Below are 17,718 nucleotides of genomic sequence, written 5' to 3' on the forward strand. Positions count from 1 at the left end.
GAAACTTTTTCACAAGTTTGTCTCTTATCCAGATGTTGAAAAAAGAAAAGCTTACTTTATTAGGGACAGTAAGAAAAAGTAAAAAAGAACTTCCAGTTGAATTCATTACCCCAAAAAGCAGAGATGTTTTATCTTCTATGTTTGCTTTCCATAATGATGCAACTCTAGTGTCATATTGTCCAAAAAAAGGAAAAGTTGTAACTTTGATGAGCAGTATGCATACACAATGTGACCTAGACAACACATCCAGTACAAAAAAGCCAATTATGATTTTAGATTATAATTCAACCAAAGGTGGAGTTGACACATCAGATCAAATGTTAAGGCTGTACACAACTAAAAGAATGACTAGAAGATGGCCAATGGCAGTTTTCAGTAATATGTTAGACATAAGTGCTTTAAATGCCTATATAGTATGGATTTTGTTGAATCCTGACTGGAATGTTAACAAATCACATAAAAGAAGATTATTTCTGCTGGAACTTGGAGAAGTAAATTTTTAAGACAAGTCTGATATATTTGCAATATTAAAATTATTTAATTTTTTTCACAGAGTATGATTAACTTTGGCCACAAGGATGACTTGGTAGAGACAAAGATTCCTGCTATACTCAGCAAATCCGGCAGATGTCATGCTTTTCCTAGAATAAAGGATAAGAAAACAGCACTAAAATGTTCAAAGTGCAACAAACCAACATGTAGAGATCATGTTTTTATGATATGTAGGAATTGTTCTACAAATTGAACAAATTACATTCACTTTTTGTGTTAAAAAATTAAATAAATTTTTTGTAACAATAAAAACAAATTATTATATTGTTTTGTTCATTAAAATTGTTGTTATTCACCAAACGTGTTTTATTTGCATGATAAAATTTATTTTGTGTCATCATTATTTGTTGTTATCATCAGATTTAACCTTGGGGTAGAAATCTACCCCATTCGTCTTCAGTGGATGAAAAAAATCGCCGTCATCGCAGGGTTAATAAACTCTACATTTGTGTGCATCATCATAAACATTGTGACAAATCTGTCAAATCTTGTAACAAGTTTACAGTTATTTAATTAAGTAAAATATTAATAAAGTGTAGATACCTTTTAAAAGTGCGAAATATAAAAGCACCAAATACATAGCTGAAAATAAGCATCTGGGCGGTACAAAACGATACGAGATTTCACCAAAAATGATAAAATAAATTGGGACCATCAGCAATTTTTGATGTGAGATATAAACGTCTGAAAACTGCCCTTAATGGTTCCTTTGAAATCACACATAATTGTCATATTCAATTTTAAAATTGTCGCAATAAAGTAGACATAATAGATTTTTAATTTAGAGAGCAAGAATACCATTTTTTTCTGTCTTTTAAAACCTTTTCGCAAATATATCTTTTCTTGACTTTACAACAAAGTTACGGGGCAAAATTTTTGTCCTGTATTTCTTATATCGATATAGGACTTTTCAAAAACATTTTCGTATGCATTCTCGTATCGTTATTCTCGTATCGTTATATATCTATGATCGATAACGCGAATAGCGATTTGTGACACAGATGCTGAACAATTAAATACATTTTGATAATTTAAAAAATGGCAAACGTTATTGATAGCACATTGTTCATTCTAGTAAATCTAACATATTAAAAATGTAATTTTCATTTAATTTGTTCATATATTCCGATAAAGATTTTAACTGAAATTACTTGAAAAACACTCCAATCTGTTAGGATATTTTCTTTGATGTTTCTTACACTTTAAAAATTGAATAGAAATTCTTTCTAAATGCATTACAAATTTCAAAGTTTTTATCCACTATATGCGCAAATTATTTACAATTGAATAAATTAAAACTACCCTTTTAAACACTATTTCGGCTGTTGGCACCACAGATTGTTGATGGAGAAGCAGAGCAAGGTACTGAGCAACCGTATTTCTTCCGTATTTTTAGCAACATAAGTTAATGTAATAACTAGTTCTTCTTACTGGTAACATTCACATCGTTGTTGTACATGTTGTTCTGTAAAAACGAAAAAATATGGAATATTATATTAGCGTGAACTTGTTAAAATTAAATGCTTAACTGTTTACTGTTCAAACTTTAACACTTATTAAAATAATGAGATAGAAACCTTAAAAAACTTCAACACGGTAACATTCTTACCATTTTTCTTTTAAAATCATCTTATTTCATATTTTGCTTGGCCAAAAATGTACCGAGTGGCACTTTCAACTAAATTTCTATATTGAAGCATATAAAACTTTTGACAACTTGGTTGGGTTCTATTTAAAAAGTGTCAGAAATAATTTTTTTAATTTGCAGGGGTGCGAACATTTACTACGCCGCTGATCCAAAACTGCTTGGAAACATTTGCGTTACGCTTAAAAATATAAGGTTATCTGCTTAAAATCACAACATAAAATATTTTAGTTTTACGAGAAACTGAAAAGTTGAAACCTGAAAGAATGAGCATCTTTTCCACTCTCCATATTCCAACGCTGATGTTCAATCTGTTCTTGTATACCTGGTAGGTGTTGTTGTCTAAGTGGTAGTTGAACCCGATGCACTTGTCCAAGTTCAGACATTCGAAAGCACATTTCATTTGAGAATTATTTTTCTGAAATACGAAAACTTCGTCTGGAGCATTACTAACACAGGCATGGCTCCCATACTTCTTCCACTTGTACGAAAACTTCGTAAATGCCGTGTCAATCGAGAGAATATTCTTCAGAAGAATAATGATGAATAACAGAATTTTCAACAAAAATTGTTACATATTCATTCTGAAGTTACAATCTTTCTGAAAATTTCAGTAGTTTTGTTACAAAATGAAAGAACGAAAGAATTGGTTTTATACTTATTGATATCTAATGTCATCTTCCAATTTTAAAATTTAACTAAATTGAATTGTTAAAAATAAAAAGGTAGAGTACCTACTTAACATCGGCAACAACATTTATTATTCATGAAGTTTGCGTTGGTGCCGGTTTTCACTTTATTCTCAAATTCTGAATAAAACTTTTCGGAAAAATTCTAAAATATATTGCTCAATTATCAATAATAAATAATAATTACCATTAAAAAGTTGATACAAATTTTTTAAAATATAATAACGGAGATGTTGGTTATAATTGAAACTGTGACTAAGGTGGAGTTTTGTAAAATTGAAGTATAAATTGTGAACCTCACTAATCGATAGATTTGGAAATATTTAATATACACGGTTCTTTCACCCGTTATATATAATGTAGGTGATGTCATTGTTGAACATTGTCAAAATAAATGAAGGAATTGAATAATTTATGAGGAACCGATCGATCCAACGAACGAACGAACAAACAGACAGACGAACGAACGAATAAATGAATGAATGAAATGATAAATAAATTGCCTGAACGCATGAACGAATAATAAATGAAAAATTGGATAAATGGATTAATTCGGTAACTGACTGAACAAACAAATTAAAACGTTTACCTGTTTCTGTTTTGAACATCAATTAATTTACTGAATTGTGATGCATTCAAAAGTTGTCAATCAAATAGGTCCAAAGAAATGAGTCCATTACATTTTGTCACTTTTTTTCTTTGGGCGGTAAAAGAGAACTTTTAAAATATTTATTTGGCTCATTTCGCGAGATAATTATCGCTGAATTGGAAAAAATATTAATTAAAGATGAAAGGACGACAAAATTTATTAATTTATTACATTAACGAGGTTATTGATTATAAAGATTCTCTTAATTTAATCCGTAGTCTCGTCGTCGTAATCATTTTTCAGTTTTTTCTTGTTTGTTCAGAAATAAAAGATTAAAATTTAATTCAACAATCTAAAATAATTTTTCCATGACAATTTTAATTAATTTTAATAATGGGAGCTCTGTAAATGATGAGTTATGAATCATGAATTGATTTTCTCTGGACTTGTGTTATTTTATAAATTTATGAAGAAGAATTTTAAATACTAAATTAAATTAATAAATTAATAAAAAACAATGCTATTATTTTCATTGTTATTAATTTGTATACATATATTATAAAATCGAAAATGAGTACAAAAGCCTTGGTTTGATTTGATTTTGAAGAACCCATCACATCAAAAATCAAATCATATTTAACTTCTTTTGTTTTTACTTTTTATGATGTAATTTTTGTAATGGACAAAAATCTTTATCATATATTTTCCTTTTCACATAGGTAGTTTGTAGCCTGTTAGTTTGTAGCCTGTTGAAAGTAGTGTGCAGTTATATTATAGTTACATAATTATAACAAATTGTTACAAAAAATTAAATAGGCTAATAATTTTTTTTTCTGGAAATTTGAATTACAAATGAACATTGCAAATGATGATTTTTGTCTAAATTTTAATTAAAAAACAAAGTAATGAAGTAGCCAATAATGAATAAATTATTTGTTGGGCAAGTAAATCTATGGTTTCATAAAAATAAACATTATTTATGCTAATTCTCATGTTATTAATCAATTAAATTGCCAAATGAATTTTTGCCTAATTTTTGTCACAGTATTTTAGATGGAGATTGTTGAAGGTTGTAGTTCTGTCAGCCATCTCATCCTTGTTCATTTTAATGGCATCAGCAGCATTAGCATCATGTAATCCACTCTCTCTTCTTATTTGGTCACAAGGTACTTTAATGGTTCCAATTAAATTTCTATCTAATCTCATGTTATATTTTATTAGTTAATTTTTTTTTCATTTTATTTTCATTCAGTATCATTGACTTTTTTCTATTTACTATTTATCTACACATGTGTGCATATGCTAGTTTATGTGTTTTTAATTTAGATTTTAAATGTTTCACATTCAAGTTTTAACATTTAAAAAAGTTTAGAAATGGGATTCATATAGTCTTTGAATAGGTTTCTAATTCTTTGTAAAATAAAATTATAAATAATGACTTTTATTCTTTTTTGCAGGCATATTATATTCAATGTTTCAGTTGAAGGTATGGCTTTTTGAATTTGTCTTAGTCATCTGTGTTGTTGTGTTGATTCTCTTCAATGAAAGAAAATTCTCAGGTTTAATTTCACTTTTACCTAATAGAATTTTTTAATAAAATAGTTTGCTAATGATTTTATTGTTTTTTATGTAAACATTTATCATGCTGCGTTTGTTTTGATATAGTTTTAGCTGAAAAATGTTCTTTTTTAGGAAAAAAAAAGTAAAGTCCTTGAGTCATTAATAACAGAAATTTTTTCACAGAATCTCTTAATTTACACAAAAATAGTTCACTTACACACACAAGCACACACACAACTTCGCACACACACACAACCACGCACGCACACACACACACACGAATATCCACATTTTTACACGTCTATAGTGACATCTTGTTTGCACACTAAAAGATTGGATCTAATCCTCCACTTACTACAGCCAATGAATGTCATCCACATTGGCATATACTGTCTAATGTCTTTGCTCTCCCTCTGCTTTCTGGTTCAGATGCTTAGAAATGTCTCTCATTATTACCAAGTAGACAGTGCTGATGTTGATCGGGATGGTGATGGTGGTGCAGAAGAGAAAAAGAAGGATCCAGATGATTGGGTTCATTTTTGGTTAGTTATTTTTTGGGATTTTGGATTTCTGAGTGGTTGTCTCTGGTGTATTTATTTTTCAGGTGTATATGTATGTGTGCGTGTGTTTTTGTTTTTAATCTTCTCATTGTCGTAACTATTTATTTTTAACTTTTTTTTTTTTCACAGTATAAGCAGAAAGTTTGGCCTGACCATTATTTTGGGTTTATTAGTTTTCATCAAGCACATCAGCAGTGGTTCATTTTATTTACAATTCTCAATTTTACAGGTATGTTAATACAGTAATGATTCTATATATTTTTATAATTATTTATAATAATTCAATTTACTGAATAACCCGTTTACTTTTTCGCTATCACTATACCACGTCCATGTTTGTTTATTCGATAATATCTGATATAGAGGAAGTTACCAAAGACTATTTATTAATTTAAAAAGTTACCAAAGATTCTGAAATTGAAGATATCATTGAAAGAGTTACTCTCTCAGACTCTGCACTCCTCACTGACTTGGCTGTTGGTTCTGCATCCTATCAATCATTTTGTGTTAGGTCAGTAATAGTAATAATAACATAATTTAATATAATAATAATTATAATTATAATAATAATTATTGTTATTATTTCTATAATTTAAAAAATGTTATTCCGTTAAGAGCCGTTTGCGATGCACTCGTTCGACGGCTTCGTTTCAAAAAGTGATTTTGAGTAAGTTTTTTGGGATGGTGATTGGTGATCATAATAATAATAATTATTTTCAATAATGACGATAATTATAATGATAATAATTATGACGATAACAATAATTTTTATGACTCTATAATTATATGTGATGACAACGCGGTGATGTTCAATATCTGCATCCTGATCAATTCGTTAATCGTAAGAATAGTGATAATTATTATGATGATAATTATGATAATAATAATTATTATTATTATAATAATTATTATGATAATAAGAATTATTATGATAATAATAATTATTATGATTTTCAGAATCTATGAAAAAAATCGTAGCATGTGGAACATTCACGAGATCATCTTCCATTACGTGTACATCGTTTCCATCCATCTAATACTATCTGTCCCTCTTCATGTACATTCTGTATTTGTGACTGAGGTCCGTCTCTGGCCTTATTATTATTATTGTGATTATTATTATTATTAAGTTTTATTCTATTTTACTTTATCATATTTACTTTATTTTACTTTGCCATAAAAATACTTTCGCTTTATGATTGATTTTATTATTGATTTCTTTGGAAAGAAGAATATTAAAAGGGTTTCTATTGTTGTTATTATTATTATGTTTTTTATTATTCTTATCACCAGTTTGCTGTTGCTGTTTTTATTGTTGGTTCTTATTATTTTTATTTTTAGCCCTTGGAATTTCCGATTATTCCAAAATTAGCAGCAGATGATCTCAGGTGCCTGTCCACTGCGTTGAAATTTAAGCAGAAGAAATTAATTCAGGTTATAATTATCTTTAAGTATTATTATTCATTATTATTATTTATATTATTATTCAATTTTATTTATTGAATCTTAAAAACTAACACGGATATATGTCTGATAAATCAACAATTTTGAAAAGACTTAAATCTTTTGATATTCAACAAAATAATAATTTAAAAAAAAAGAAAAATGAAATTAGATTTTTTTGCAACTTTTTCAAAAAACTGTCGATAATTCACGTGCTTTTAATAATAGCTCCCAATTACTACATTGACCTTTGAACTTCAGTACCTAGCCCTTCTCGACCTCCGAATGCTGTCGGAATTCAGCAAGTCTCGTAGACACGAACTGTTCAGCCTCTCGACGCCAGGCTTCCACCCGATATACTGGCAGTCTATCACGGATGAAATTTTGAAAGAACTGGAAGTTTTTTCATCTAAAATCAACGGACATCTCGATGAAATTGTGGCCAGCAATATGGCCGGATCTGTCTTGCTGGGTTTGAAGCAGCAGAAATCGAATTTTGGAGCATCTAATAGCGGTTGTAGTGGGGCTGGGCTAGGTTAGTTTTATAAATTTTTCTCATTTTTTTATTCATGTTTTGTTGTTTGTTTGTTGTGTTAGTTGTCTCTTGGAAATGTTATTTTTATTGGTTTGTTGTTAGGGTGAGAGGTGTTTGGATTTTAGTAATTGTGTGTTTTTATAAATCAGAATAACCATTTTAGGGTTGTGACTTCATTGTTATGCGTCCTGCTCCTATGAAGTTCTAAATTATTTTATAAATCATTTAAATTTTAACTGGCTTGTTTCACTGATTCTGCCCAGGAACATCGAGTAACTTTTTACAACAGCAACCACAGCAGCAGCCACAGACGCCTCCAAAATGTTTCACCTCTCTGAAATCGTCTATGACGCCAACAAGATTATACAGCAGCAGCAACAACGTCACATCTCCCTTCAACAACAGCATCGTCAACAACATCTGCATTGACAACAGCAATAGTTTCATAAACAACAACAACAACAACGTCATTATTAACAACAAAGTTTATAACAACAACAACACAATGAATGTCAATCAATCATTTGGTGGCAGTAGTGGTCCCAGGCTAAGAAACGCCAGTGAAAATTACATACATCCTCAGATGTATCCAAAGAATGATACTGTATCCGGCTCGTATCATTACGTTGGTAGCTATGCAGAAATTGTTTTCAGTGCGATTAGGATGAGAATTGTCGCCATCTTAGATGTGCTCTGTCTTAAGGTTGGAAATTTTTTGTTAGTTTGTTTTTTGTCGTTTTGTCAGTTTGTCTTTAATGTCTGCTTGTTTTTGTTTGTTTTTTGTCTATAATTTAGATTGGATAAGGCAAGTAATGTTAGTTTTTGTTAGAGAATTTAAATTTTTATATTTATTAATTAATGAATATTTAACAAAAAAAGAATTTAATACTAAAATAATATATTAATAATTATATTATAACTGACTAAATTATAAGAAAATTATTCTATTCTCAATTTCGACAGTTATTAAACTATCTGAGTGACATCTGGCTGGTTAGATACTTCTTCAATGAGTCAGTCGAACTGAAGAACCTACTGCTGTTTCAAGAATCTCAAAAATATATTTGGATAGTACAAAGTTGGTGCTACTACTACTGCTATTACTACTGCTGCTGCTGCTACTACTGCTGCTGCTGCTACTACTGCTGCTGCTACTACTGCTGCCGCTGCTACTCTTACTACTTACTACTACTAATACTTCTAATAAATACTATAATAGTATATAGTTCTAATAAATATACTGCTTTTTTACTAATTCTCAACGCACATGCACAAACAGTGCACGTGAATCCGTAATACTAATTGTATTAATAATAGAAATATTAATTTTATTAATATTATTATCTAATTATCCCATAGTAAATAGATAAATGAATAAATAAACAAATTCAGGTCTTTCAATGTTAGCATCTCATTCATACAAAGAGGATGAGTTTGGAGTTGTGCAAGGTTCATTAGCCAACATTCTCAACAAACTGTTGGTTCTACACGAGGTTTGCCTGTCTGTCTGTTCGTCTATCCGTCTCTGTCTGACTGTCTGTTCTTTTACCTGACTGTCTGTTGTCCTGCCTGTCTGTTTTTTTTTATTTTTTTGTCTGTTAAATGTTACAAACATGTAATAATAATAATTATTATAATTCATTATCTATGCTATATGATTTTCCTTTTTTTCACTGTTAAAAATCATCAAGCTAAGAAAATGTTACCAAAAAAACAAATTTGTTATAACCATAACCAACCAGGCACTGAGTAGACCGATACAATTGCCGGCGCTATCTACGTCATCGTCGTCGTCGTCGTCATTTCTGAGATCGTTTTGGCTGCAGAGGCAAGTGATCGCTGGGGAGTGTAGGATGAGGAGGCATCTTAGGAATGAGACCAAGGCTGCAGTCTACAGGGTAGTCTGTAGCTTTCCTGACTGTGTTAAGTGGGTTCTGATGGTGATTGTGATGAGGATGGTGATGGTGAAGATGATGATTATGGAGATGATGGTGAAAATGATGATTATGGAGATGATGACAATGATAGTGAAGATGATGATTATGGAGATGGTGAAGATGATGAAGCTGGCGGCAATAAGGCTGGTGGCGATGAAGATGAGAAAGATGAAGATGACGATGATAAGGAAGAGAATAAGGATGACGATGGAGATGAATATGATGATAGTGATGATGGTGGTTTTGATGTTTGTTTATTTGTGGTTAAGTTTTAATGTTATGATATGATGTGGTGTTAAATGATGGTTATAATAAGATATCATTTTGTTAATTGATTGACTGATTGATTGATCGATTGATTGATTGATTGATTGGTTAATTGGTTGATTGATTGATTGATTGATTGATTGATTGATTGATTGATTGATTGATTGATTGATTGATTGATTGATTGATTGATTGATTGATTGATTGATTGATTGATTGATTGATAACTAATTAACTACTCTTTAGTTATCATTATAAATTATTTAATCTTATTTCACAGGAATCTCGACCTGCCTTACGAGCATGTACAGAAGTTGCAGCATTTTCTAGAATTCAAAGAATGATTATACGAATATAGAATAAAATTTTTAAACATTTGCTTCTCTAAAGTTATCTGTTGACTTTTTATTTTGTTTGTTTATAACGATTACTGCTATTATTATTACTATTATTATTACTAATTACTATTATTACTTGTTATTATTATTATTTGTAATGATATTTTCAATATTAAATAAACGAAGTACAGTTCATTTTGTGCGATTCATTTTCATGTTTTGTATTTATCTCTTCAAGATTTAATTTAAAATGTTTTTCGTTTACAGAAATAATGCTTGAGCGTGTACATTGTTTGTTCGCTTAAATATTTATTTTTGAGTCAGTATAATAATTTTAAAATTTAAAAAATTTCCTCTATTTTAATTCACCAATACATTTAAACGTTGACTTAATCATATTACCATCACGAAAAGAATACTTTAAAGAATTTAAATGTATTAAACGTTTTTACTGAATCACATGAAGAAATATAATGAAAATAAATTGTTTAGTATAAAGTAATCGTTCAGGTTAATGACCAGATATTTTTAGACAGAGAAGCGATGGATATGTCACATATTTGTAGCAGCAATTTGAACTTTTTATCTCATAATCATATTCTCTCTTGCGATGACAACAAATTCTTTAACAGTGCGACATTCTTCATCATAGAACTCATGATAAAAGCCTGTTTGAACTTGCCAGAAATGACTAAGATAAAGACGTTGTTCGGCTGTGTGTGACTATGACAAGCATGATGTGAAGGCAGCTAGCTACATATGCAGAACAACAGTTGAACAACATATTGTCAATCTGTCCAACAACTTTCTATATCTTCATATAATATCTTTATATAACTTTCTATGATATAATTATTGGCTAGCCCCACGAGTCTTTCATCATTAATTCGTCTATTCATTCATTCTTTCATTCATTCTTTCATTCATTCTTTCATTCATTCTTTCATTCATTCTTTCATTCATTCTTTCATTCATTCTTTCATTCATTCTTTCATTCATTCATTCATTCATCTATGCAAATTCATTCATTCGTTTAATCCCTGCTTACATAATTCATTTGTGCATGCATAGTATACATCATGCACAAATTCAGCGTGTGTACGTCAGATTTGTGTACATATAATCATCATAATTCGAAGCCATGGAAACGACCATTTAAATATGTGTGTATATATATGTGTGTATATATACATTACATGAAATACTCATGTAATATATATATATATATATATATATATATATATAGAATAGAGAGAAAGAGAGAGAGAGAGAGAGAGAGAGAGAGAGAGAGAGAGAGTTGGTATTAGAAAATATTGTTAATCACCAGTGTACGTACACTACAGCCAACATGCATACCTTTAGAAGATTATCAATTCAATTTGTTTTGTATTTTCGTGGACTTTTTTTTTTAATTTTTAAAATAAATTATTTAAATTATTGATGAATAAATAAATAAATTAACCAAATAAACCATTTAATTGATTTATTTATTGCGGCGTTATACGATGCCTAAAAAATATTGTAGCGATACTAATTTGAAAAATATAAACCTGCTAAATTTGAATGACGAAGAATACGATGACTGCCAGTACGTCCTAACCAGTCCTAGATCACTTCAAGCCTGTGCTAATCTCGAGATCAGAGTTAGAAAAATTTCATTTCAGGATGATGAGGATGATGAAGATGATGAAGATGATGAGGATGATGAAGATGATAGTTGACCGAGTGATGGTGTAACGGTTAAGATGTCTGGCAGAGTGATAACCTCATGATCATTATCGTTACTATTGCTGTCGTCATCATCGCCGCCATCATCATCATCGTCACCATGACAGCCAATAGAGTTATTGACGAAAATGTTTAGAGAATTCGGCACAGTTGAAATGTATGAGGACTACGAAAAGAAAAGATTAAGTTGGAATTTTTTGGGATTTATAAAAAAATTTTTTATAAAGTAATTGAATTTATAAATTATGAAAGAATATTATTTTTAAACATTTTAAAAATTACAAATTGTAAAGGAACATTATTTTTTAATATATTAATTAATTAATTCTAATTGAAAAAAAAATAAATTTTATTTAAAAGGAAAGTTGAATGAGTGTATTGAAGAAAGGGAGAAATTATCAGCAAGTAAGGTGTAATAATTAACAATAAATAAATAAATTAATTAATTAATTAAATAAATAAATAAATAAAATACAAATTATATAAATTCAAGATACAGTGAAACATCTGCAATAAAAAAAAATTTACATATCAATGAAAGCATCTTTACTCTATACACACACACGCATGAGCCATCACACATTCATTCAATCGTTCTTTCATTCAATCGTTCTTTCATTCATTCATTCATTCATTCATTCATTCAATCATTCATTCATTCACTCATTCATTCATTCTTTCATTCATTCATTCATTCATTCACTCATTCATTCACTCATTCATTCACAATTAATTTGAACCGAATTTAGATATCAATGGGAACAGTGAAAAATTTGAAGAGGATGATGATGAAGATAATGATAATGATGATGTTGTTGTTGGTAATGATGATGATGATGTCGTTGATGATGATAATGATGATGATGGTGATGACAAACATCAAACAACCTGGTATTCAGGTAATTTAGCGTTGGTGGGCTGCACAAGACCAAAACAAATGTAAGGGGTAAATTAAAAATTTATTTGACGTCATATGTATATATATATATGTATATACGTATGTGTGTGTCCACACGTATGTGCGTGTGTGAGTGTGCACGTGTTTGTGTGTGAGTGTGTTTAGTGTATGTAGGTGTGTGTGTGTGTATGTGTGTGGTGTGTGTGTGTGTGTCTACGTGTATGTGTGCGTGCATCCTAATTATTTTCAATTAAAACATTCCTTAACAATTTGAAAAATTGTAGGGCTCTCGTAAAGAGAAGGAAACTCAACTGGAAACCAACACTAGATAACATCAAGAGCAATAAAAACATCAGTAACATCAATAACATCAACTACAACAACATTCATGACACTAATTACACTAACGAAAATGACAATAACAAACGAATTATGCTATATCGGCCAACGTCAGACGATGATAGAGTTGTTGGCTTTTTGAAGAAAAGGTTATACCATTGTTATTCAATGCATCGGGCTTATTTAATTCAAGTCAATAATTTATAAGTAATTTTGTTCTTAACTTTTTTTTGCAAATTTAAAAAAAAATTTAATCACAGAAATTATATATCTATAAAATTAGATAAAAGTATTAAAATTAATAATCGTTATGATGTATGTTATCCATGTATCCATTTACGTGTTTGGGCGTATCAGTATCAGTATCTAAATTTGTATACCACCTCTCCTGAAAAGACTTCAGAAGCTCTTTCTATGATGCACAAAGTTGAAGTAATGATGCTTTAAAGCTTTCTTGAAAAGCTGTCGACTTGTGATGGAACCATCTTTTAACTGCACAGGAAGCGAGCTCCTTATTCCAGCTGCCACAACAGAAAATCTTCGTCGTCCAAAATTTGAGGAACTGATTGACGGGATGACCAAATTGCCACAGGCTGAATCTAAGTTGACTACGTCCATGTGCCTTTGAAACCGGCATCACTTGCTCACTCAAACAGACCGATGCATCACCAGTCAAACAGTCTCTGACCAAAAGAGCGATTTTGAACCTAATCCTTAGGCGTTATCTCAACCAATGAAGCTCATCAGGCATGGAAACCAAAATGGAGTGAGACTTTGAAGGGCCGGCTGTCATTCTTGCTACCGCGTTTGGTATTGATTGAAGACAGTCCTATAGAAATAAATTGGCTCATCAGCTGTGTGTAGCACATACAACAACTGACCAAGTGGACCTACCGATCCTCACGGAACTCCTCGCGTCAATTCTGAACCAGCCACATCTGATCCTTCATTCATTCCAACGATCACCATTTGAGTCCTTGATGACAGATACGATGAAAACCAATCCAGAGCTGGTCCGTTTATAGAGTAGGATATTTTGAGTCCATTCAATAAGACATCATATTGCATGAACCACTGCATCAAACGCCGCATTAACTTCAAGTAGGGCAATCGTGGCAATAATTCCGCCATCAACTGCATCACATACATCAGAGAGAACCTTCAGTATGTTTGTATGCATATAATTTTGAAAACAAAATAATATTTCGCTGTTTAATATTAGTTCCTAATGAATATTAATAAAAATATTGTTAATTTTTTAATTTATCAATTCAAGGTTGGAAACTGAAGGGAAAATGCTTCAAAAGCAGAACAGGCGAGAGGTAATGGAACTAAAGCAAAGGGATTGGAAAGACCAATATGGGCATTATCTTGAAATTGTTTGTAATTTTTATGATCTTTTATTACCTTCTTCTTCTTCCTTTTCAACGTCAACACCATTGTCCCTTTTTTTTCACAAAGTCTTTGCTTTTCTTAAAAACATTTACTTTTTAATCGTAATTCCTCCATAAAACGAGTTAACGAAATTTGAATGAATAAATGAATGATGGAATGAATGAATGAATAATGATGGAATGACTGAATGAATGGATGGATGGATGGATGGATGGATGGATGGATGGATGAATGGATGGATGGATGGATGGATGGATGGATGGTTGAATGAATATATGAATGAAAAAAAGAGAAATTAACAAACAATAAACGAACGAACAAATGAATCAACAAGCAAACGAATGATTGAAGGAAGAAACAAATGAATGAATAAACAAACAAACAAACAAATGAACAATAAAACGAAAAAACAAAAATCATTTTTCAGATGCAAAACAAATCAGACTTAATATCGAAGCAGCATTTTATAAGACGCAGAAACTCGGTAGGTAGGGAGAACCATCGAAGATTTTCCAGGCATTCAGAACTGTGGAACAAGTAAACACGAAAAATTATTACAATCTATCAACTATAATAACAACTATTATAACCATTGTTATTTATTTATTTGTTTATTTATTTTCCGTATTAATTTATTATTTATTATTACGAACCAGAATAAAAAACGAACGAATTGAAGCCACGAATTCAATCATTCAATCGATCCAATCCTATCAACAGAGGCTTGAAATGTTACAGAAAGAAAGGGACACCTACTTGATAAACGTTAAAATAATTTCTGCTTTGAAAAATTTATCTATAATAATAATAATTATTATTATTATTATTATTATTATTATTATCGGATTATTTGTACAACGTTTTTAATTACACTCAAAGGTGCCAAACATCCATCTATTATTACCATTAAATAATGTAATAGACAAGCTGTGCGATGATGTAGGTCGGTAATGGTTGAGGTTTCTGACTTGGTTGGAGGGCAGAGTTATCTCCGCTTGTTGTGCGTGTGTGGCGCAAATTCACGCATATTCACATGTGGATTCGTTATTGTGTCTTGACACCCTTAAAAATTAAATATCGACCAATTTCTTTTCAAACTACCTGTAAGCCATATAATTATCACTATTAAATCATTGATTTCATCTACACACACTCATTAATTAAAACAAGCGCACACGCATAACATACAAACACACACACACAAACACACACACACGTACAGTCCAGAATATCGAACGAGAGATTACGTTTAACGAGAGAGCAGCTGAGAAGGAGGCGACCGAGCTACGATGATTTCAACGAGAAGGACAAACAGACTAAACTGGAACTCCGTCACGTGCACAAGAACTTCCACGATGACGACTGCTAAAAATTTCAATTCACTTATTGTTAATAATAATTACTTTTTATTGTACAAATTATAGTGTAATGTTTAAGATGTGCTCTGTGTTTTTGTTAATTAAGCCTCTAAAAATACATATATTTTTAAAGGCTATTTTTTAAGGCTTAAATAACAATAGAAATCGTATAGAAATTATATAATCTTGAAAATATAAAGATGAAATAAGAACCCATTAAAAAAAGCAACATCATCGTTTTCTGTAACAATAGGTGCTTCGAACATACAATCATCCGATGTTGTGTCAACGAGTTATTAAAGCATGACAGAACAATATTTTTGATTGTTTAAAAGAGTTTTGCACAGAACTAACCAACTTTGTGAAAATAAATAAATACTTAACTGGCTCTTACGTAACAAACACCAAAATTTGAATGTATTATATAACATATGGATGAATGAATAACTTGAAAATTTTACGCCAACAAGAACTGTGTGACGTAGCATTAGACCGTAGAACTTTAGTAACAAATCATTTGCTCATACGTTTTTTTCTATTCCAATTGAGAATTTTACCGGAATGAAAATTAAATATGACGCACACATTTGATATAAATAACGCGATACAGCAACCTTCGGTCAGGTGTATGAATATTGACATACAGATGACGCAAGGGAGCTATAAGAATAAAAAATAGACACAAACGCCTTCCTACCAATGTCCACATCTCAAGTACTATAGTTCAATTCCAATGATTCCAAGCATGAACAAAGAAGTCTACCATCTACGATGACGTCATAATTATAACGAACGTCTAAACGGCATTTCGAATTTGTCATTGCGCGAGATTATTGAATTATAAACAAAACTTCAATTTTGACGGATGTAGCGGTTGTAGAAGTTTCTCATTTTGATCATCTTCATCGTATCTAACGAATATATCATCGGCGTATCAGCAAGCTTTAAAGTACCTGGCACACGTCCCAAAAACGTCCAAAGAAGTCCTGGTCGCAAACAATCGAGCAAGACATGAAAGCTCTAAATTTAAACGAAATGGATACAACTGATCGTCTAATTTGGCACAAAAATTGATGGCAAAGAAAACCTCGGGGGAACTGGGCCTCTGGACGCTAACGAAGATTGTATCAGCAGGCTTTAACTTTGGCTCTTCTCTAAATAACATTTCTTTGATAAGTTGCGTTAGTTATTACTAGTTGTCAACACCTTGCTCTAAATGACAGAATTATTCATTCTCCACACATTGAGATACGAGACGACAGCCCACAAAAAAACCTTTTAACATTCAGTTATTGTATTTGACCTGTACAAAACGCTTATTTCAATAGCGCTCATATAGAATTGGATAATCTAATTATATATATATGAAATATATATATGTGTATATATATATATATATAGGTACATATACGTTTGCATATGTACAAATACATACAAATTTACATAAATATTATTTATTCAAAAGTTGTTTTTACAAAATCAACCACGATAATAATAATAGTAATATAACAAATAATAATAATAGTAATATATATATGAATAATTATATAATTATGGATAACGATAATAACAACAATAATAATAATAAACAAAAAACAAGTGATTGTTATCTTTTTATTGTCATAAAAATAGGCCATTATATCTATAGAAGCAGTGAAGATGACAAATAATAATAATAAAAAGATCAACTATAATAATAACAATAATAATCATATCACCACAATGAAAAAGTAGTAGTAGGAGTAGTAGTAGTAGCAGCAGCAAAAGAATTAGTAGTAGTAGAAGCTGTAGTAGTAGTAGTCATAGTCGCTTAAATAGTAGTAGAAGTTGTAGTAGTAGTTTTCTTTACATTACTATCATTCACGTACAGAATTAATATCTCTTA

General features: G+C 30.5%; 3 protein-coding genes across 3 annotated transcripts in view; all 3 read left to right on the forward strand.

The window, feature by feature from the left end:
• Positions 1-745, forward strand: part of HELRODRAFT_173766 (hypothetical protein) — a gene marked incomplete at both ends in the record, with an annotated part of 1,745 nt that extends 1,000 nt beyond the window's left edge. Inside the window, one exon of the mRNA XM_009020365.1 lies at positions 554-745. Coding sequence (XP_009018613.1) covers positions 554-745 — 192 coding nt within the window. The remainder of the gene's footprint in view (positions 1-553) is intronic.
• A 2,831-nt stretch (positions 746-3,576) lies between these two features.
• On the forward strand, positions 3,577-10,121 carry HELRODRAFT_192051 (hypothetical protein; the record flags this gene model as incomplete). Its single annotated transcript, XM_009020366.1, has 15 exons — positions 3,577-3,715; positions 4,521-4,641; positions 4,933-5,034; positions 5,343-5,577; positions 5,725-5,824; positions 5,995-6,106; positions 6,211-6,262; positions 6,553-6,676; positions 6,937-7,029; positions 7,300-7,573; positions 7,837-8,276; positions 8,537-8,651; positions 8,966-9,066; positions 9,316-9,500; positions 10,058-10,121. The coding sequence occupies exons 1-15, from the start codon at positions 3,674-3,676 to the stop codon at positions 10,119-10,121; spliced, it is 2,160 nt and encodes a 719-aa protein (XP_009018614.1). The 5' UTR covers positions 3,577-3,673.
• A 1,499-nt stretch (positions 10,122-11,620) lies between these two features.
• Positions 11,621-15,844, forward strand: HELRODRAFT_173768 (hypothetical protein; the record flags this gene model as incomplete). The annotated part of the gene is made up of 8 exons (XM_009020367.1): positions 11,621-11,758; positions 11,951-12,029; positions 12,204-12,248; positions 12,743-12,782; positions 13,026-13,229; positions 14,357-14,459; positions 14,903-14,959; positions 15,698-15,844. The coding sequence occupies 8 exons, from the start codon at positions 11,621-11,623 to the stop codon at positions 15,842-15,844; spliced, it is 813 nt and encodes a 270-aa protein (XP_009018615.1).
• Between the last annotated feature and the right edge of the window lie 1,874 nt (positions 15,845-17,718).

This window comes from Helobdella robusta (genome assembly GCF_000326865.2).
Source record: "Helobdella robusta unplaced genomic scaffold HELROscaffold_27, whole genome shotgun sequence".
NCBI lineage: Eukaryota > Metazoa > Annelida > Clitellata > Rhynchobdellida > Glossiphoniidae > Helobdella > Helobdella robusta.